This window comes from Amia ocellicauda, chromosome 5 (assembly GCF_036373705.1).
Source record: "Amia ocellicauda isolate fAmiCal2 chromosome 5, fAmiCal2.hap1, whole genome shotgun sequence".
Lineage (NCBI taxonomy): Eukaryota > Metazoa > Chordata > Actinopteri > Amiiformes > Amiidae > Amia > Amia ocellicauda.
The window spans coordinates 34,428,593-34,451,706 of NC_089854.1; the positions used below are offsets into that span (position 1 = coordinate 34,428,593).

General features: G+C 37.8%; 1 protein-coding gene across 3 annotated transcripts; it reads left to right on the plus strand.

The window, feature by feature from the left end:
- The first annotated feature begins 1,205 nt into the window (after positions 1-1,205).
- Positions 1,206-17,697, plus strand: narf (nuclear prelamin A recognition factor). 3 transcript variants are annotated; one of them, XM_066704883.1, is made up of 12 exons: positions 1,206-1,558; positions 2,618-2,721; positions 3,858-3,938; positions 4,493-4,636; positions 6,389-6,521; positions 7,670-7,804; positions 11,671-11,789; positions 12,444-12,570; positions 13,182-13,254; positions 15,342-15,479; positions 15,674-15,831; positions 16,559-17,697. In XM_066704883.1, the coding sequence occupies exons 2-12, from the start codon at positions 2,695-2,697 to the stop codon at positions 16,798-16,800; spliced, it is 1,377 nt and encodes a 458-aa protein (XP_066560980.1). In that variant the 5' UTR covers positions 1,206-1,558; positions 2,618-2,694; the 3' UTR covers positions 16,801-17,697. The 3 variants fall into 3 exon arrangements, with proteins under 3 accessions (XP_066560980.1, XP_066560978.1, XP_066560979.1); XM_066704881.1 differs by having other exon boundaries at positions 1,209-1,558; positions 12,441-12,570; XM_066704882.1 differs by having other exon boundaries at positions 1,209-1,422; positions 12,441-12,570.
- Positions 17,698-23,114: the final 5,417 nt, after the last annotated feature.

Genomic DNA, 23,114 nt, shown 5'->3' on the forward strand with positions numbered 1-23,114 from the left:
TCTGTGGTGAGAGTAGGGTGAGGAATGCTGAATCTTCCCCTAGCAACACACTCTTACAGCATACAGGACATGTAGAAGTACCTACACAGGCCTACTATGTGAATACATATGTGCAATAATTTAGTGGAAGGAGAACTAGTGCACTCACTCATCTATTAGTAAATTGTTTAAGTATATATTTCATTACAAACATGGCTACTTAAATACCACAAAGGTATTAGACGTTTCAAGAATTACCTAATAGCAGAAAAGCTACGTTAAGTGGTATCGCCTGTATTAACATGCATTAACATTTTAATCAGGCATTATTTAAACCGTTGTCCACAGCATTGGCCGGTGCAAGGGCTCCCCTCCCAGCTACACACAGTCACACTTCCAATATAGTGTGGAAAAACATTGAATGTACTGCATTATTGGACATAAATGAAATGATAGTATGCAACGAAGAAAATACGTTATTGAGTCACATTTTAGTTAAAGCAAGAATATTATGTGTACTTAATTCACACTACAAACATTAAGAGCCAGCTCGTACTTTTAATACTGAAACCGTCTGATTACTTAAATATTAACACAATTGTATGAAACACGTCTGATTAGTGGTTACTGTAGTTTGACATGACCAAATTATAGGAAGCAATAGTTGTACTTTCTTAAATGTTTTATACTTTTCAATAACCCTTGAACATGTATTGCATTTTTACAGTGAAAAACGTATATATATATATATATATATATATATATATATATATATATATATATATATATATATCTTATCACATTACGTATAAAAAAATAAAAGGACATTCTAGTTAGTTTTGAAACAATCTTGTACAGATAGCAGTTTAATTTCAGTTTTGCAAATTCTTCCACACGTTTAGCAATTTCGTTTTCTCTTGACACGGTAGCAAGGCCAACAAGTCTCTCTTGCAACATTGAAGATCGTACAAGATTGAGAATCACAAGTGTACAAATCTTATAAATGTGTTGGTGAAATTATGCAAAACACAGAATGTGACCAATTGAAGAATCTTTATTATGAAATAGTGACCCCCCTCTCTCTCTCTCTCTCTCTCTCTCTCTCTCTCTCTCTCTCTTATATTCTTGTATCTGTTGCATGCTTTTGCAGGATGTCCACCAAGCGCAGCAGCACAGTGTCACGAGTTGAGACCGCAGTGCTGTCACGGGCTCTTTAATAAAGGATGACGTGCGCCGGCTGAGCTGGAAAATGTCTTTCGCACATGCGCCTTGGGCTGCGTGGAGGACACACAAGCGGAGGAGAGCAGAATGCCGTTTTTACGCACTGAATTACTTTTCCTGTGACAATTCAAAAGCGAGATTGGATTTAAGAAAGCCGTTGTGCTACACATATAGTTCACTCATCTCTAGATTGTGTCTTGGATTGACGAGGCGTATTACAAGGTGAACGTGGTTAACACCTGGAGTACATGCAATTATACAGTACAGGGATACATGTATAATTACCACCCGGTGTTTTAGGGCAGCATTTGTTCTCTGTGTTTTGGAGGATTTCAACAAAAGACGTTTTAATGTTGCGGTGAGTGGCTTGATTGCGATATGTTTGGATAGACCAGTTAGGACAAGTTGCAGTGGCAGTAATGTATGCTTTCAGGTTGTTGTTGTTTTTGCCTGTGATTGTTTTTTTTTCTGCTACGAAATGATTCCATGGAATGTTATTATCCTGCTTCGTTTATCTAGTATTCAATTGTGTATTGTATGAGAGCCAAGTGGAGTTTGAAGAGTTTAAATACTAATTCATCACTGTCTCCTTCATGGTGACAGTTCATGGTGGTACTAAGGGTAGTATTATGGAAAATCGTAGTTAATCTCATAATGAATCCAGTGGGAACCTAATTGCAGGTAGCTGCTGCGGGTAGAGTAGTCGGATTATGTGAATTCGCATAATGTATATTTTGAGAGTGCAGAACAATTATCTTTTTGTGCTTGGAAAGTGATGTAAATCTAAAACAAGTATTTGGAAGGCCCATTCTCTTTCTTTTTCTCAGATTAACAGTGAACTCTAAACTTGAAATGTACCATATACTGCCTTGCCAAAATATCCCCCCTTGCGTGTAGATGTGTTAGACTCTGGAACGAGACGACTTTCATCCCCAGTTGGCGAAATACAGTAATGTGACGCTAGCATTATGGTCGCGTTGTTGTAGCGCAGGTTTGCACATGTCTGCAAAATCCCACCGATCCCATTGGTGAAGCAGCGCAGCCCTGCGGAAAAATGCGCAACACAAACGCGACCTATGCGTCGTCTGTCTTTGTCATTGTGTGCGGAGGGTGTAGAACTCAAATCTCGTCGCTGATTCGTCACCTGCTCTGTGGGGAGAACGAATGAAAGAGCAGATCTGTGAATGACTGATGTTGTAGCTTATCAGTGATTGGGTAGAACATCCGTCATTCATACATATGCGTTTTCATTCGTCTGACGTCATGTGTTCCTTAGGTAGGAAATCGGAGGGCTGTGCAGTTACATATTCTCCAAACACCCCACACTGGGTTTATTTACACCGAAGGCGTTAGGGACTGTGATTGTATATATTTTCTCTCCAAAGTTATGGTTTTATGTTTTTTAATTATTTTAAAGACATCACACGGGCTTCTAGCCTAACAAATTCGCAGTAAGAAGAGACGACCCTGTCCAGGGGGCGCAAAGAGGTACAAATGAAGTGTGAGAACTGCACAAAGAAGGTAAAACATGTATATTATGTTTTTTTCAGTTTTATTCATATTCTTGTTATATACTTTAATTGTATGCATAACCCAGTTTCGGGTGCTTTAAATAAACCCTTTTCTTGAGGGAATGTTCAAAACTAGTTCTTCAAAACATGGTTGCGGGAAAGTCCTAACCCTGCAGCAAAATAATAACCTAAACCGTCAACTAAACTGATACTAGTGAACTTGTTTGTCCCTTAATAAAGTGTGCAAGTGACAACTTTCAAATGCGCTGTTGACGAGAAACAATTACCGTTTGTATTTTACAGATTTCAAAAACATTATGGATTCTTGTGCAAAGCAGTCAAAAGTGTACACAATTATTAAAAAATAAAAGGAAAGGTTGATTACAGAGTTTAGTCTTGCAATGGCTGTGTTTCCTTGTATTTTCCTTTTAACAAATAGTTTTGTATATCGGAACACAGCTACCACAACTCCCTATTGACATGACTGGAAACCTAAATAAGTAAATAACGCTATAAATGGAGTCTCCTCAAGCTATTGAAGAATATCTATATGTCAAGTTTATAATGTCAAGTTTTGGACTAGTGCATCTGTCTCCTGTTATACCTGACCCTGTATAATGCCAACCTCACTTCTAATCAACCCCAATTTCAATGCCTATCACACAAGTGAATGCATATTGATAAACCGATAGGTCTTTCCTAAACTTTTTTTTTTCCTGGTGGGAAAGACGTCAGACGTTTTTTTCAGAATTTGTCATCCTTAGTTCATGTATGTGTTTCTTACTCCTTCATTAGTAGAACAAACAAAAAATGTCAAGCAACTGTTCATTTATATATTTTTTGGAGGGGGAGGGGGATCATAAATCAGTCAGAATGGATACTGATGTTTGTAAAATCTAGTATTTCTCTGGTTCAGGTCTTGGAGAAATGGTTATAGTATGAGGAAGGTTTTTCGTCTTGTGCAACATAAGTCGTAGTCAGATTTCCATTTTCGTTGCAATAATGTCAAAGCTCTTAAGAGGAAAGATAACCTGTTATGATGAGACCATTTTTCATTTTCATTATAGCTTCACAATGTAATGAATTGTTGAAAAGGTAATTATCCTACACAAATACACTTTTTCACATTCTTTAAATGTTGGACAGGAATGCAGCAAGAAACAGCGAGGTGATGAAAACCAAACTCCCTCAAGCAACTCCACAGGAAAGACTGAGGAAAATGCAGAGGTAATGCAGTCAGTGGAACTCGCACATTGTCTGGTATTTTCTGTTTATTACACCATACTTATTTGGAATCAAGTTACTTATCAGTTTGCCTCTTCATTACGACTCCCATCCACTGCCATGCCACTTGCTTCTTTCATATTGCAAGACCACAGTGTAAAAAGCACATCTACAGCATAATGTAAAGATGTGATGGAGCCATCACTGATATTGCGTTGCAGGCACATACAAGCTTTGGTGGTTGTGTGATAAGATGCCCCAAATACAGTCCACCCAACCTTAGGACTGTTGTATTGCCCAGTGAGGAATCTGGCATAGTCCACATTGGAAGCAGCACTGTCTGGACTTATTAGGGGTTAATCTGTATTCAGGGTAGTTTTTGAAGTTTTGTTTTAAAGTTTTAAGTCTTGAGTTGTTTAAAATGTTACCTGCTTTTTCTTCTCCAAAAGCTCTGTTTTTGATGTTGCTTGCTTCTACTGTAATTTCTACCAGCAAGAACCTGAGTTTGAAAGCTGTGTTTGGGAAGTGGAAAAACTCAGTGTCTTGGTCTGTTGCAGCTGAGCGAGTTCCATAAGCTGGTGGGAGAGAGAGTGTACCTTAGCGACTGCCTGGCGTGTGACCGGTGCGTCACCGAAGAGGAGAGCCAGAGGATATCCCAGCAAAACCTTCAGCAGCTCTCTCAGATTCTTAGCCTTAACAAGGTACTGCATATCCTTTATTTAAAAGCTCTGGAACGCTTAACAGCCTCCGTTTTGGAAAACACACTTGCTGATTCTTCCGTCATCAGTAGTAGTGCGGGTTAATATTTTGCACCACAAAGTCACTAATGAATTATCTAAACCCCATGTTTGAGCTGTCTTCAACCAATTCCAGCAGAAGCAACCTCATGAACCCAATTCTCAGCATTCCCTCGTACAGATTTGCGGTCAGGAATTGGCTGAAATCTCCAAGATCTGTACTGTATCTGTATCATCTCAGGCACCCTATGGCTTTTTTTGTTTACCTCTGCAGAAGAGTGTAGTATAACATGTTATCAAATTAACATTACCTGGTGTATCTGTGGGTCCAGAATATATATATTCTTTCTTGTATCGGTAGATATGAACTTAAAAATGATCCAATTGCTATTAACCATGTGACAACAAAACTGTCATATTGATGCTGAAAACATTTTATTTTACCATTTTTATATTGTGTTTAAAGATTGTGTATTTCAAGAATGAGAGTACAGATCTCTCATGCTTACTACTGTTATACTGATATTGAAAGTCTCCCTTAGATTTATGGAGATATTTTAACATCTTTTAAATAATTCTGCTGTATATAAAGTAGTTTCATAATTATATATCAGTTTCTTGGTATTTGTAACTTTACATTGTATCTAGACTGTGGAATACATGTATTAGTCTTTGATATGTTATTATTCCTACATGGCACAAAGTGATTAAATAAATGTATACAATTATAATATCAAATGTTAATAAAACTAAAACTCAGGCCTTGCATAGACAGATGGGATAGCGGTTTAAACAAATGTGCAGGTGTATGTAATGTAATGTAAAAACATTATTTACATCCAAAGCACATATTCCTTTGCTGCAGTCAGACTGCCTGCCCTCCCCTAGAATACCATGTTGACAATGGTACATCTGTTTTAGTTCTTATATATAATATTATTTTTTTAATTTAAAAGGGGCGGGGGGTAGCAAATAAGAGGAAGAGGTGTGGCAACTTTTACACACTTGTTTGGCCAGGCGGCCCCGATCTTTGGCTTGAGTATAGCTGTGTGAAATCCTGCATTTTAGTTTAGTCAGACCACAAAACTCTGTATTGCCGCCTTTCCACCCTACCATATAGGCTAGATTTGTGGAGTGCTTGGGATATGGTTGAAATGCCACATCTCATTCTTTCTGGTCATCCAGTTTGGAGGAATGGCCTGATCTAGGCCATATCTTGGTGGTGCCATACACGTCCCCTTGTATAATCACCTGCTCTTAATTTTCACTTGTGGTTTCAGGGTTCTAGGTTGAACCTGAAGTGGTCCAGAAGTATATATACATTGTATAATTAATATTCATTCTGTGTTGAAATTCTTAGTACTACAAATTGAACTCAAAGTATGGAGTATTGTCAGGGGTTCTGTCAGTTCTCTATGCTGACTAGGCACATTGATTTGGTCAGTGACTGTTGAACCTAAATAGAGAGTTAAACTGACATGGGCAAGTGCATTTAATGTGATCAACACACACTGTTAAAATTCAGATGGCTTGTCTAACATCTTTAATTATTCTCCAGTTGGCAGTATGCAGAAAACGGTTTTGTTTTGCATTTCTGAGCTGATCTCACAGCTGTGACAGAATGCATTGTTCAGGGTCAGACTGTTCTGCTGTCTGCTGGTTTTGACATTCCCCCTGCAAACCAGGTTTTAATTTATTTTTTCCATTTGCCCTCAGAAATGCGATACCTCAAAACACAAAGTGCTGGCAGTTTCTCTGTGCCCCCAGTCTCTGCCTTTCTTTGCTGCCAGATTTAACCTCAGCATACCAGAGGCCACCAAAAAACTCTGTGGCTTCCTAAAAACTATAGGTAAGTGCTGGCAGTCCTCTAGTTACACCCACCATGTTTGATCATATCGGCAAGCATGCATAACTGTTATCCTTTGATATCTGACAGGATGTGGTGAGGATGAACAGGTGATCAGGAAAAAAATCTAACGCTATGAAATTAGTAATTTAGTAAAGGATTTGTACATGTAAATATTCATCTGTCATTTCAGAGGCTATCAAAACATGTTCTTCCTGAAGATACAGAAAGTGTCATAAGAAGTGACCTAGTGCCTAAAGATAACAATTCATCCATTTAGGAAAACTGACATTCTCTATAATAACAATTTATAAATATTGCATTTTAAAGAGATTTGTATAAAGATATTGTAATTTAAACCATTTATGTGTCTTCAGTAGAGATAACAATAGAGATATTGTGCTTTCTGTTCTTGTGGAGCAACAGCTACTTTTGATAGGCTTTGAAATTACAGGAGTAAGGTTAGTCTTACAATACAGACGTTTCTAGAATGATCAAATCTTTTTCAATTATTTGGAGATCCTGCTCGGTAAGCAGTAAGGGTATTTAATATTGTATGTAATAGGTCCAATTTAATTAGAATAATATCAAAGTCGTTTATTCAGCAATAACAAAGCGCTCCAGGGACGGTCAGTTGGAAAGAACATACTATCATATAGAAGATTACTCCCTTGGTTGCTGAGCAACTACATGACGTCAATGAGGTACCCCAAACTTTATCACAAACTTCTTTTTGTCTGTTCTCTGTATGGCCTTGGATGAAAATGTTTTTCTAAAACCAGTTACACAGACACTGCACTGAACCTGGACTACCTGGATACACAGATGAAAATTGCACATGATTTACACAATGTTGCAGAAACATTCATACAAAGAAACCATATTTGAAATCTAGACATGGCACAGTCGCATCAATATGTAGTGGTTTACTTGAATACCCTTGTATCTGTTTTCTGTTGAATTTCTGAAGAGGTTCTGTAATGCTCTAAAGCTTAAATGGGCAGAAAAAAAACATATAAATAAATAGGACTTTTTTTTTAGCAATTATAGATGACATGTATTCCTGGCAATAATTGTGAAGTGTAAAGCAGCTTGACAAGAAGCTAAGGCACTAGGGTCTCTCTCTCACTGCCTCTGGTACTCCTCTCCAGGGGTGCACCATGTGTTTGATGCCACACTGGCTGCTGACTTCAGCCTCCTGGAGAGCCAGAGGGAATTTGTCCAGCGGCACCGGCGGAGGAACCAGGACCAGCATGCCCTGCCCATGTTCACCTCTGCCTGCCCAGGTGAGTGTCAGCCTGTGCCCTCCTGCCCTGCACATGGAATGCTCCCATTGCACTGAATTCAGGGTTTCATTGTGCCATCCTACTTTGCCCCATAGCAAACAATAAGGTATACTCTGAGCACCTGGCAGTTCCACTGTGAGTGCAGTTACATATGGTGTACTACTTTAAATCCTTCATCTCCATGTATGTAAAAAATCTTGCAGTTCACTTGAGACTTTTAATTTAGACCTTTGGCTAGAAATGTTCACACGCTGCTAATGCCAGAAGCTGTGAGAAATATCTGGAGTTGTGGACAGGCTTGGCTGGTGTGGCTTACATGGCTTAAGTCTAATAGTTTCAGTTCTAAATGTTGTAAGACCATCTCTGTATGTATATTTCTGAGCTTTGATTTACAAAGTGATTAATCACTCCACCAAAACAGCATAGTTTGATGCCTACTTTTTCTGGTTTCCATATTCAGTGTTGGTGACTGTGTTATTTTAAGTGGTAGATGAATAATGTGAAAGGAACACAGACTACCTTTTACTAAACATGTTAAGATTAAATCTACTGTAATTTCTTTAAAAAAAAAAAAAAAAAAGTAATCTAATTGTAATACATAACAATGTAATATGCATGAGTAAGGTTTAACATTTAATCCTGAAAGAAGAGGGCTGTATGAGCAGGTTTTTCTCGCAGGTACTTGTTTTATTTTAATACCGAGACACTATGAGCACTCCCACAGTGCAATAGGAACAATGAGAGGTCCACTGTTACACTGTTGCATCTTTTTATTTGCTTTAATACTGTTAATCAGCAGTGCAAACAATTTGAATCTATTCCCTAAACCAAATAAAAAATGTGACCTCCTGGTGATTGCAATTACAAACGTGTATCCTAACACATTTTTATTTAAAAATCTTAGAAAGTGACAATAAATGACAATTTGTGATTCATGGGTAGTTCAGTGTAGCAGGTCCCGCGGCATTCCCTCTTGGTAAGTGATTTCTCTGCTGTCAAGCTAAATTCATCTAATTGCATTAATTAGCTGTTGCGTTGCTGAGGTTTTCACTTGTACAAATAATGTGTAATCGAGAGATCATTAAGGATGTGTCCCTCTCATGATCCTATTGTGTAATATGATGTGAAAATGTGGTGCTGTTAGCTTTAACAATGTACTTCAATTTGTATGAATTGGACAGCCTGTCCATAGCCAGACTAGCAAAGCCGTTAACAAGTGTTTGAGTCTGCTTGCTTTAACAAAAGTACTGACTAAGGCTAATGTTTGATCACAGATACGGATACGCGTGTGATTTATTTATTTTAGTTTGAAATAACAAATTTAAGCAAATTTAAGTTTTGTAAAGTGAAAATAAATCCCGTGTTACAGTAAGTGTTTTCTTTGAGTCCCGTCTGGATGTCCAGCGGAGAATCTTGTCTCTGCCTGGTAACAGTCCCAGTTTAACGGGGTTCCAGCCACTTGCACTCTCAGACCTCTGCTGAACTCTTTCACCCTGGTCACCCTTGTGGTTTAATCCATTGAATTTACTGTATCATGGGAATATATTTCCTTTGAGAATCACTTCTGCAGATTACCATCAGCCAATTATAGGGCTTTTCATTTTTTTGTTTATATAGTTCATAATCCCCACTTAAATTGTTAGTAGTCACCGATCCTTCTTGTCTGATGATTATTTAACTTGTATTATTTATTGGAAAAGTACGTATTTGTGTTGTAGAGCGGTGCTGTTGATTTCTCTTGCTGCTAAAGGAACTGGAAGTACAATCTGCAATGAGTGAAGAATGCTATAAGCATAGCTGTTGAGGATATGTATAGGAATGACTTGGCACAAATACCACTGAAGGTCTGTTGGAGAGCGATAGATAGAGGCAAAGACCTATAGCCCTCCCACCTCCTTTATAGATATCACTATAGACTCCTGTTGGGTAAGTTGCAGAACATCACCAAAACAACCCATTATTGTAAATCTTTCATTGCATTATTTGCTCCTGAAGGTTGTCAGTCAATTTGTATTTGTTATAGCACCCTTCGCAAGATTGCCGCAGAGCGCAGCACAAAATAAAACAATATAACGGTTATTTAAAACAAAAAAATTAACAAACAAAAACATTAGGCATGGACGGACAAGATAAAAACAAAAACTCCTTCAGAATGATGTGTGTATGTATGTATGTATGTATGTATATATATAAATATAATATATACATACACACACACGCACATCTCTGGAAAAAATTAAGACCACTGCAATTTTTTCTTAAATTAACATCTCTACATGTATGGCAGCCATTCCATTCATATTTTTATTTGGAATTTGGGAGAAATGTTGTCAGTAGTTTATATAATAAAACAAAAATGTTCATTTTACCCAAACACATACCTATAATAGTAAAACCAGAGAAACTGATAATTTTGCAGTGGTCTCTTAATTTTTTCCAGAGCTGTATATAAATCTTGGGGTTTGGAGGAGACCACTGCTTAAGGCCTAGGCTTAATGGTTGCCTCCCCTCCAGGGGGATCTGGTAGTCCCCTGAATTTGTGAAAATAATACAGGAAGCAGAGTATTCAGTTACAGGGTCCCTAAGCTGTGGAATGATCTCAGCCTTTATGTATAGGCTTGAAGACTTACTTCTAGTCTTTGTCAATCTTAACCAAGGTTGTATTCCTCACCCCTCGGCTACACATCACTAACATTATCAGTGTTTTCTGTAAAATTTTGACTTAAAGGGGAACTAGCGGGGTTACCAATTACAACACATAGACCCATCATTTTAGCATGGTTCAAGTTTGAAATTATCATATAAGCAACTTTTAACACTTTAAAAGTCGCCAAATATTGGCAGATGGCAAAAGACGGTATGTGTGCTCTTTCAGGGTTTCAGGATGTGTTATCATAAATTCCTGTACAGAGATGTTGTATAGTGTGTGTTTTGTGTATGTGTATCATAGTGACTTATTTTCCTTAAATTTGTCACCAGAACGCGCCACTCTTTACAGATTTTTTTAAATAGAAAATAAACTAATAAGGTCACCAAAACGAATGCATTTTGCTTGCATAGTAATATTTGTGCATGATTCCATAACTGATATGCTTGTGGTAGGCTTTTGACATCTGCAATTTGCACTGGAAAGACGCACCTTACTTATTACTTATTAGCAACACCAAAAGATGTATAAAACAATACATTTGGGAACTATGGTAGTTCCACATACACTGTCAGTTGATTCCAGTAAGTGAGCCAAACACTGGCACTGTTGTGTTAACAGCTATTATGCTGTATTTTTGTTTTTAAATTACGCTTCTTATTTACATCTTTCTATGAATCCGATATTAGATGTAAATGTTTCCTATTCTGAAGTGCTTTTGAATTATTGATTTCTATGCAATGTGTGTCTGAATCCGAGCCATTAAAACAGCATGACTATGGGCACTGCTCTCCTGGCATATCACTCTAACAGATAACATTTAGTGGTTATATGAATGCCACACCTACTTCGATTTTAATCTCTTTAATTAGCTTTCTTGTTTTGGATGAGGTAAAACCTCATTTTTATTTATATTTATTTGAAATAGGGGCAGTGTGTTGCTATGCCTCTGCCTGCATCCCAAACCCTTTCAGAATATGAACATTTGATCAAATAGAAAGATAAATCTGTTGAGAAACATGCAATCAGATTCAGGGTTTCCTGACAAAGTAGCAAGATGATTTTATAGTCAAGTTAATATATATTCATGTTTTTTATTCAAACAAAATGCATACATGCTCTTCTGTATGTATGCATGCATGTATCACTTGGCTGTATATGTGTGAATGGATGGATTAGGGGAGGATTTCAAAGCAAATGTGACTCATTGTGCGAACAGGATGGATTCGGTATGCAGAGCGCGTCCTGGGCAGCCTGGTGACTCCTCACATCTGCACTGCCAAATCCCCCCAGCAGATCATGGGCACGCTGGTCAAGGACTACTTCACTAAACAGCAGGTGAGCACCAGCACCCAACAGGCTGCACTTCAATACAATCTTGTGACCCCAACATGCTTATTAGGAACATTGGACATGTAAACAACATTACACATTAATGAGCAGGTAGGTTCTTCATTGTTTGAGCAGTAATGTTCCATGAGATTTTTACAAAATACTGAGCTTGCATATAGTTTCTTGCTATTGTAAATCTTAAATTTTAATTGTTCATTTTATTTGTTTTCGTTTATTTATGTATTCTGTCTGTTTTTTTCATAGGGAAATCATTTAAATGAATGTTTACTATTACTGCACCGTTAGAGGGCACTGTTTCCCAAGCCAGGAATGTAGTTTTATACATGAATTAACTTGCAGACAGATTGTCTTTCAGTATCTTGATCTTCTAACAGGACAGCACATTCCTTCCAAAGAACATAGTTAAAACATATTCCTCTATTACAGCAAATTCAGGTTGTAAAATCTAATTGGACTGTAGGCTAATCGGCAATGCTTTAAGGTAGAAAATAAGTTCGCTCTCCAATTAATCTAAACCGCTAAATGTTGGCCAGGAATTATCCACACACACCTCTGGCTGTGTCAATAAATGAAAGTGTTGAAAGGGTCCAGGGTGTGAACTGTGTCTTGATGAGGGAGTGTGTGCTACTCTTTCAGAAGCTCTCCCCTGATAAACTGTACCATGTGGTGGTGGCTCCATGCTTTGATAAGAAGCTGGAGGCCCTGCGGGAGGAGTTCTATAACAGCCTGCTGGACAGCCAAGATGTGGATTGTGTTCTCACCTCAGGTCAGCCCTTCCCCCTCAGACAAACTCCTCACTGCTACCGCTAAATCAGCAGATGGCACGCTATGGGTGTTCTGGAAAAGCCACATGCTTGTGTAACTGCTTAAGTCACCTGACTGTAATTCCTTCTGTTCAGTGTAAGTCCCCTGCTCTCTGAGGGATCGGACTAAGTGCAGTAGACTTTAAACTTCTAAGTTTTAAAACTAGTTGGGGTGCATTTGGCTTAATGCTACTGTATGTTGTTTTGGAAACCCACTGGTTCCAGAACTTTGTGCCCAACTTTGTTCACTTTTATGCTGCACTGGCAGATGGTAGAGCTTGTTATGGCAGTTTGTAATTTATGGTTTTACTATGGATGTGATAAAAACACACACCCATGTGGAATAAATTCTTTCCTGCTAGATTTTATTGATCTTATATTGAACCCAAGACTATATCGGATGTTGTTTATCATTGTACAGTTACTATTGCATATGGGTATTGGTTAGTATAGGTTTTGCCATATATGATTTGAATGCAGCATTGCCTATTTAACTTCATACTGAGGTGCATTACATTAACAGAGACTTGTTGTGGCATTTCTAATATACTCACAAACAATATTTGTGTTTCAGGGGAAATCATACACATGATGGAAGAACAAAACATTTCAGTAGAAAGCTTAGACTCGGTCCATTTGGATTATGTGTAAGTTCCTATAAATTCTACATAAGGATGTTTTCAAATTGTACTTACATTTTGTATCAAGTGCTTTATATTTGTGTGTGGGTGTTCTATTACAATATTTGTTAGACCACCACATGTATTAATCAATATTTAATCTAATACTTTCTTATGTTATGTTGTGAGTTTATTTTCAGTGCAGAGAACAGATTAAATAATGTCATATGAACAGCTCTGCTTATTAACACCTCATTAGGCAGTGAGATAACTGTGGTTTTGACATAACTTTAGTTTTTCTGGATTAACCTGACATTCCAGCTGTTTGATTCTTAGAATCGGGAGCCTTTACTTAGAAAGGCCTTTTGAATGCTCTGTGTTTCCAAGTCAGTGGCTGTACATTAAAAAGGGCTTCAGGACTGCAATCCCTCAACAGTGCTTAAAAGGAAATTTTAAAAATCTATAATATTTTAAAGGTTGATGCTCTGTAGCATTTATATAAGTATAGGAGGATCACGGTTAGTTACCCTGCTGAAGGGTTGTGACGAAGTTCGAATCCACATTTGCAGATGTCGAACTACTAAACCAAACAAATTCTAATTTCGAATTCGATTTTCGAATTCGTGGCAGAATATTGTTGTCTACCCATTGCCACACGCACATGCATGAAGCCAGCCTGCTCATTCACTCAGTACGGTCCAGATGTTATTTTCCATAGAGAAGGGATGATGTGATTGTTACAGATAGGCCTGTAATGCTGTGGGAGCGCACCAGACCAGAGTACCGCTCCGACCAGCACTTCAAAATCCATTAAGGCAGAACTCCGCCTCTGACACGCATGCAGCACCAGCTCCTTTTCATTCTACATGTACACCACTGGAGGTGACTGCATATTTTGGTGAAACTATAATTCAACAACAGAAAAGCCTGTTGTTGTGGAAAATGAACCAGTATCAACTACCTGTCCTTGCAAGACAGGCTAAAGTGTATCTTTCTGTACCACCCTACAAAGTCAATGTATTTTTAGTGTTGCTAGTGACATCTATGTTTTAAAGGTAGGATTACAATACGATGTAAAGTATCTAACGGTGCACAACAGACCCACAAGATAGAAAAAAATAAAAAGCTTTGCGCATTATTAGTAACATAAAATACAACATTGCTAACAATGAAACGTCCATCGGCAACTTACTTTACCTTTAAACCTTGCACTTCTATAATGTGGTCATTTTATGATATATAAGATTAATACTGTTTATATTTGGAATGAGTGTGCTTTTTCGCTTGACCTCATTTTTACATTTACTCAAGTATTTAGGTGTGACCCTGTCCTTCTCTGAACATTTTTTCTTGACCACATAACTGATGCCAAACGTGCACGCGCATCATCACTTCACAAATTAAACCCTGCATGTCAACCCCCTGTGATGCTCATCGCAGCAGCTACTGCCCAACAAAGCAGAGCTGCTTGTGTTTTTGAAATGTAATGTACAACTACTAGCCTAAACTACATGTAAGTAGTAAAGTGACTGGTAATAGTAGTATTTAGAACTGTTAAGAACTTAAGAAACCATGTTGAATTGTAACTTTTGCATCTGAACACTTAATTCAAAATGTCTGTAGACTAAAGGTACTCCATTACATTCAATTTTAGGACTATGAGCTGGTGTTTTTCAGCTCTATTTCACATTTACAGCATTTAAATAGTGTTAATTTTATTTATTTATTTTTTTATAAAAACTGTAGCAAACTGATTTTACAGTAATAATGGCAAATACAAAATACCCCTCAACCTACAACTAAATACACTACGTCCGCATCCACATTTGCATCCACATTCGATGGATTTAATGCTTTAAAATCCATATTCGATGGATGTGGATTTCTGTCAGCTCCATCACATCCCTACCCTGCTGTGGTGTATCTTGGGCTTATATTGAGTTTCAGGGATGTACGAAGTAAGGAAAACTTGGCTTCTCCACCCAGAGCCCTGTCATGCTGTTTGTAGTGAGCTAGTGACAGTGGCACAACCAGCATAGACATCCCCAGTAACCCAGAGCAGGTGAGCTGATGGCAGCTCCTACAAGATTTTCAAATTTGTGTTTCGATTCCAGTTTCGGTGAGTCTGAAGAGACTGATATTGTTCGCCATGAAGGGAGGGGAGCAGAAGGCTTTCTGGAACACATTTTCAAATATGCTGCCAAAGAGCTGTTTGGATTGGAGGTGAAGGAAATTGTTTACAAGACACTGAAGTAAGTGCCTGGGAACATTAATTACTTAACGTCTAAAAATTAATTATGAGTAAAAGTTGTCTCTGGATCTGTAGACTTGTGAGCTGAGAATATAGTTTTCATGCTTTAATTGGGAAAAATAAATAACAAAACTCCTACTGTGGGATGAAATGCATTGAAAGTGTGTATAAACTCACTCTCGCCCTCTCTCTTAGGAACCGTGATTTCCAGGAAGTGATCCTGGAGAAGGACGGGGAGACACTGTTACAGTTTGCCGCGGTTTATGGCTTTAGGAACATTCAGAACATGATCCAGAAGCTCAAGAAAGGGAAGTTCCCATACCAACTGGTGGAAGTGCTCTCCTGCCCTGGAGGTACAGCATCCTTATTCCTCATGTACATCTATGGGTATCTCTATCCAACCTAGACCAATGCGGATTACGATGAGCAAATATTATTCTCATTATTCATTGTGGCTGATGCCTTTGTCCAAGTTGATTTCCAGTTCCAGGGAGTTGTTAAAGACATTTATACATTTAAATATATATATATATATATATATTAGCAGGTGGCCTTACTTTGGGTGACAAGGCATTACAAAATAAAGTAAATGCAATATATGTGCAAAATACAAATTCTAGCACAACTGAGCTGCTAAAATAGTTCCAATGTTGGTGTGTCGGGGTAGACCAGGCATCAATCAATTAATCTGTATCAATATAACACAAACACAAGCCCATGTGGTATGAGTGGAAATGGATGCATTTGACAGATTTAAATTTTCAGATTATAATTCTAATTGAAAGAGATTAACCCTGAAGAAACTAGTAAAAACGGAAACCATTTTTATTTATACCATCTCAGGTCTGTGATAATAGTTTACTTAATACTTCACCCTGCTGAGCCACAATATTGAGAGAAATTACGACCTTTTTTTCAGCTGTAAAATGCTTGTCATTTAACATTGAAATGCATTGATTAATTATATTTTGTTCCTTCATTGATGAGATAAGGTATCAAAAGTTAGGTTTTGGGTGGAGGGGAAGTGATGTTAAATATCTTTGTCCCTCATGTCTCACGTCTGTGCTCCTGTCATGTCAGGCTGCCTAAACGGGAAGGGCCAGGCGCAGACTGACAGTGGGAAGCCAGACAGGGCGCTGCTGCAGCAGATGGAGGAGGTTTACACCAGCCTGCCTGTGCGGCTGCCTGAGACCAACCCCCAGCTGCAGCAGCTCTACCAGGACTGGCTGGACGGAGCTGAGTCTCCCCGGGCGCAACAGGCCCTGCACACACAGTACCGGCCCGAGAGCCAGGCGTCCAGCACACCCGACTACAAGTGGTAGCCCGAACCCTCTGAATCTTGGACTTCCAGAACAAAGTGGTGCAACTTCTTCGTCCAAAAATGTTTTTCTTTTTAAATTCCGATATCAGCCACTGCAGCCCTGAGCTGAGCGAGGAGAAACCTGAGCACACCTTGGTACTTCCATTCTGTTCTGTTGTGGGACTTTGAGACAGCCGCTGCTGTATTGACATCATTATCTCTGGACTACTCCATTGGCCCTGCAGCTTATAATGGCTTTAATACTTCAGTAGTAATGGGAACAATATCCTGCACTGATCTAGAGTGATGAGGGAAATTTAACCAAGGAGACCGATCTAGTGAATTGAAAGGGACTTTTTAAAGAGCACTATTAATTGTTCATATAGGTTTTCTTAGATATGGTATAAATAGCCAGAAAGCTAGCTACACATAATTAAACTGAATGGTGCTATATATTTCAATCCAATGTCTTTTATCAAATTATTTCAAACCAACAACAAAAACTGCTGAGTTCTGTATGGGCATTTCTGTTTGTGTAAGCTAACTGACCCAGTTAAATCCTGTTTGTCATTGATTTAGACTGACAGGAGCTGGGACAAGGAAGAAAAGTGGCTTGTTCTTAAATATTACTGCAATTTTGGTTTTGTTTTGGTGATTTTCAAATTTGACAGCCCCTCAGTGGAATAGGACTAAAGTGCCAAGGTTGCCTATCTCGGCTGTATGACCCATGTGTGTCGGGTTGATTACAGAACCAGACAAATGGCCAATGGAAGACAGGCTGAAGGATTTACAATTTTCCCGAAGTGGCTCCTTTTTCTGTAGTTGTATTATGATAGTAAGTAGTTTTTAATATCTCCATTATAAATCATGTTTTCATTAACCCCCCTCTTCCAAAACAATTAAAAAGATGTGAAGTGCAGTGCATCGCCTTTAATACATATAGGTGATTTTTAAAGGATTTAATTTACTGCAACTTAAATGTGATGGCACTGATTTTTAAAGTGTCTTCCTCAGGGCCTGTCCTCTTCAGCTAACAGTGTTCAGTTACTACTGGCTGGGTCTTACAGTATTTATTTAGAATACCATATATTTTACAAAGTTTTGTTGTTTTTCTTCAAGATCTTCGGCAAGGTGCGTTGTATAAGTTTTCCCAACAAGCACAAGCTTTTTTTTTTTTTTTTTTTTTTTATTCTCAGGACAGACAATCCCACAGAATGTGCTGTAATCTAGGCTCAAATCTATCTCCACTAAGTCTTCAAGCAAGCAGCTGTGTCGCATGTCAGCATGCAGGGAGGAAGCACATAATGCAACATATTAGTCGGTACTGTACAAGGAAAATTTTAAATCCATGCATCAACAATATAGAGATTAAACTGGACATGAATAATATTTATCAAGCCAGCAAAGGTCCATTGACTATAGCTTATAACACTTAGTCTTTCATCCTGAAACATTGTAGCAATACTGAAATGTCACTTCATTGTCTTGTGTTATGGTATATGCTAATTTATGAATGGACTGATGGCTTGAAACGTTGATTAATTACAGATTATGATTTAGAATCGAGTACATTAAAGTTACAACATTATATTTGGGGTTAATATTGATTTATAAGTCTTTGGTAAATGTAATTCAGGATTTAATTTAATTTCCCATAGCCACACCATTTAGATTCTCATGATTGCCTTTTTAAATAGGGGCAACATGCACATTGTTTTTGTTCCAGTTTTGAACATTAAATCTATGGAGCACTGCCTTCCAAATCGGAGAGAAAATGTAAATTTTTGGTTAAAAAACATTGCAGTCCTCACCCTTATCATATGATTACATATTTCCCCTGGTTAGTTTCCCGAAGAAGGTAAAGGGATAGAATACATTGTGACTGTAACACAAATTCAAAAAAGGGTTTATATCTCAATGGGATAATTACTTTCAACTTACGTGAAGCAGACAGCATTTTCATTTGGGTAGTAATATAGATTATTATGTATGAAATGCATGGTATGACTTAAGCAAGCATTTCTTCTTATTCATTATTGTACTACTGATAGACCTTCATCTTTGGTTTTCTGATAAGGAAGCATTTGACATCCTAGTGATCATTCAAGCAGAACGAATTAAGAAAAATAAATGCTGTGGTGAATAAAGCTTCTGTGAAATGTTTCAAAATAGTGTTGGAGAAGAACTATTGAGCTTCTTACCTCTAACGAAAGGCACAGACCTTAATTTACAGGACTGACTAACTTGTCGATGATCTTGGTGCCGAGTGCAGAACTCGACTGGAATCATTTCCTAACAAAACAGGAACACAATTCTCATCCTCTAGGGATAAGTTACTGCAGGTAAACTGGTTCAGAAATTAATGGGTGGGACTTGGATTGAATGGAAATGTGAAAACCTTCCTTTTTTGAGGACTGGAGTTGTGCAGCAAAGATCTTGGCCATTGTTGGTATGAATGGTCTCTGGGATAGGCCAGCTTGGCAGATCCAGTGCATTGCAATACTGTGATCATGGTAGGTTTTACTGAATTAAGTGCTCTCCCTTTCATCTGTTTTACTCTACTTTCTCTGCTTCTACACTTTTACTGTGGCTGAGTATTGTTTTCTATTACAGCCAGCGGAACATTCTAGACCTTCTATAGCTGTAGCTCCTTCTACCATGGGAGCCGTGATGGTAGTCATCTTGGGAGGAGAGCTTGGACCTGCTTAGGGTGTTTATATCAGAACTCTCTGTGTAGATTGAGCCTCCCTTTCCCTGTCTCTCTACTAACCTTACATGGGATGGAGTGTGAGGGGTCTTCTGGGGCTGTTCCTGTGATTCCTTTACCTGAGTGGGCCCTTAATACATCAGTTCACCAAAGATCTTGTTAAAATATCTTCCACTCTAGTAAGTAAGTAAGTCTCCAGCTTAATGAAAATGTGCTGTCAGGACAAAGCCAAAACCTTTGGTTGTTGAGTGAAATAGAGGAGGGCTCAGGTGAAATGAAACCTGAAGAGAATTAGGCCTGTTGTCTCCTGCTGTGGCACTGATATGGGGCAGGATTAGGGGTGATGGTTCTCCCGATATTGAAAAGAGATCTTGGTTCATTCCTTTATGCAACTATGTTGTGTGGCAAACAGCCGTATAGAAACAATCCTGAGCCAGTTGACTGTTTCTCAGTTATCGATGGCTGCCATTACACTTTCACACATACACCAAATACACAAAAGGTCGGAACATCTCTTGGGCTGAAGAGCTGTTGGAATGTGATTTTCAGAGCCACAGAAATGGAAGTGGAGGAAAGGGCAATCGGCATTCTTGCCATGAGGAGTTTTAGTATTCCTGGTATTGCTGCCTCTCATTTTGGAGAGGATCTTAATTTCACACCCTCCTGTCATGAGCTTAATTTGAGGATAGGTTAATACCCAGGTATATGCACAATATTACAAATGCAATATTGTGGAAAAGGCCTGCCTTCTCTGGTAATGGATTGTACCAGAAGTCATGTGATATCCAGAGAATGTTTTTTGAAGGACACCTTGACAGCCAAAATCTTGTTTGTGTTTTTGGAAAACAATGTATTGCCTGCTCACCTACTAACAAGATAACACACAATTTCCAATAAAGCCTGGTGTAACCCAATTGTTCAAAGTCAAGAACCGCAAGATATTGTAAATTATAATGTATAAAGGTTGAGTGATGGATTGGCCATAGCTTGTAAAATGTCCATTGAATTTTGGTGCTTCACATCTTGCCTATACAATGGTGGACTTTAAATAAATATATTAGAAGATCTTCAGAATGTGTACGACTGGAAATATTGTGTGGAATCACAAGGGTTACAATTTTAGCTAATCTCCAACTCCAATTTAATTAGGATGCAGATTTGAAAAAGTATAAAAGGAGATACAAGGGTTAGTTGCTGCATATTCAATCTAAAGTCATTGTAGTGTCATTTTCATTAAATGCAGTACATACAGTCAGCATAATCTTTTTAAATTGGAGCTAGATATTGCATAAATCACTTTACATTTTGTCTTGTAATGTACTTTTCTAAGCCACCTGAGGGCGCCATACACATATTGCTTTTTTGTTTCTTGAAACGTTAATGTTTGGGTACCTTATAAGTACAGGCACTCAATCTAGGCACTAAACATTACAAATGATACACAGATCACATGATGGTGCCCCGTAAAAATAAGGTTAACATTAACATCCTTAAATAATGTTTAAGTGTGAGTTAGTGAGAAGATATTTGGTAATGGTAGGGATAAATATATAGGTGGACAAGGAACAATCGGGGCCTGATTTAATTAGAATAATAACAAAATATTTTGTTTACCTTTAATTATGTTTTTCTAAAGAACATTCTATCATATAGGATAATTTCCTTTGCTTGCTGAACAACTACATGTTGTTAGTGAGGGACCCCAAATTTTACCTCTAAACCCAGAGCAATACAAGAAGCTGAAATTCACAATTTACACAATTTTGCTCCAACAGAAATGCAAATAATATATTTGGCAATGTTTTCAAAGTGCTGTGGTCCTATTTTAAAGTGCTGGGATTAGAAACCTTTGATTAGCCATGGGACACAAATATAGTAAGGTTACAAAACTGAACAAAATTACACTTTGCAGGCCAATTGGACTTTGTTGCAAGTTTCTTTATGACTAAAGCACACAGCCATGTAAAAGCCATTCCATATCAAATTAATTTTGAAAGACTGTTTTTGACTTGGCTTCCTTGGATCCTGATGACATTTTCTACGTATATTTGCCTTTGGAAACACTTGCTACATTGTAATTAGACGTTTGACCTTGAATGAACTCCCCTTCACAAGACTGTTTTGAAATTACTCGGCTGAAGTTTGAAGTTGCTGTAGGAACTTTGACGGGTGCCCTTGTCGTGTGCTTCCTTGTTTGTTCATCCTGGTCGCTGTGGGCAGCGCTGCCAGTCACAGCCTTCCTCTTCTGCCCCACAAACCCCTGCCCCCAAAAAACTATTCTGGTAACAGAAATCCGAAGATGCACAGTAGGTTATTTTGTATTGCACACACACATTTTCTACTTTACTTTGTTTTCTGTTTAATATGATCATTTAATAATACATTGACACCGGCTGCGTTGAAGGAGAGGGATATACTGCTTACACACATTTATAAGGGAAGATGTATTTTACCATAGACTACATTAATGATTTTGTAAATTAACTTACAAATCAAATGGTCAAATGCATCAAGATATGACAGCTTAATATCTGATAAAATTACATAAATGTCAGTTAGCAAGCCCATTTTTGACAAAAGCCACCTAGTATGTGTAAGTGAAAGACTGGCTTTCAGTAATAAAACACTCAACACAGTTGCAAAATACTCATTTCCTTAGCAGACAATGGGTGTCTGGAACAATTTACCATAAATCAAAGAGGTCAGGTGATATTTTACTCTAAACAGTGTATTGTATAACACACGTGTAGTGTAGCAACATAAAGTATATTTACAGCAATTGTTAACACTGTAAGTCTACATCTGTTTTCTGTCCAGTTGTGCTTCATGGACATTTTTATGCATGCTTTAAATGCCTGCTGATTAGGCAATGTATTTATTAAAAATAATAATAAAAAAAATGTTTTACGTTAAGGTTTATTGCTTTTGCATGTTAATGTAGTGTCCTTATGGTCCTTATAGCTATTTAATTAACAGTCTAGAACTGAAGTAGGCAATACCAATTCCTTTTAAAAGTGCACACAACGTGCCATATAGCATATGTATAGATATAGCGAATAAACATTCAAAAGGAGAGAATAACATATTGATTGAACACATTAATTAATTAATTAATTAATTAATGTAATAGCTATTAAATATCTATGGATGAATCTTTGTCTAAAGTTTTGTATGTCGCCCAGGACAAGGGTTTCTGTTAATAAATAAATCAATATTATTATTATTAATAATAATAATAATAATAATAATAATAATAATAATAATAAAGCGTTACCAAAGTGGGTTATTTTTTAATACACGGACGTTTTTTTACTTTATCTTCTGTTGAATATGAAAAGTTAATAAGACATTTACACTGGCTACGTCATGCTGAAGGACAGGGATATAGCTTACACAAATGTATATAGTTATCCATTTGTTATTTGTATTATTCTTCATATTTACTATAATTGTTATGCAGAGTACACACCAGGCATGCCCAGACAATTGCTTAGGGACCCCCAGCAAGACACCAGTTTGTTTGTGACCATGCCATGCATCCCAGATCCCCCAAATGATCTTCCCCACACCGCACCCCCCACATCCCCCTTAGATCTGTGGACATATTCACTGTGGACATATTCTCACAT

Excerpts from the sequence above, each read along its gene's own strand:
- narf (XM_066704881.1), top strand. The coding sequence starts at position 2,695 with ATGAAGTGTGAGAACTGCACAAAGAAG. Across the intron at positions 6,522-7,669 it reads TGGCTTCCTAAAAACTATAG|GGGTGCACCATGTGTTTGAT; the intron begins GTAAGTGCTGGC and ends ACTCCTCTCCAG. Across the intron at positions 13,255-15,341 it reads TCGGTCCATTTGGATTATGT|TTTCGGTGAGTCTGAAGAGA; the intron begins GTAAGTTCCTAT and ends TTTCGATTCCAG.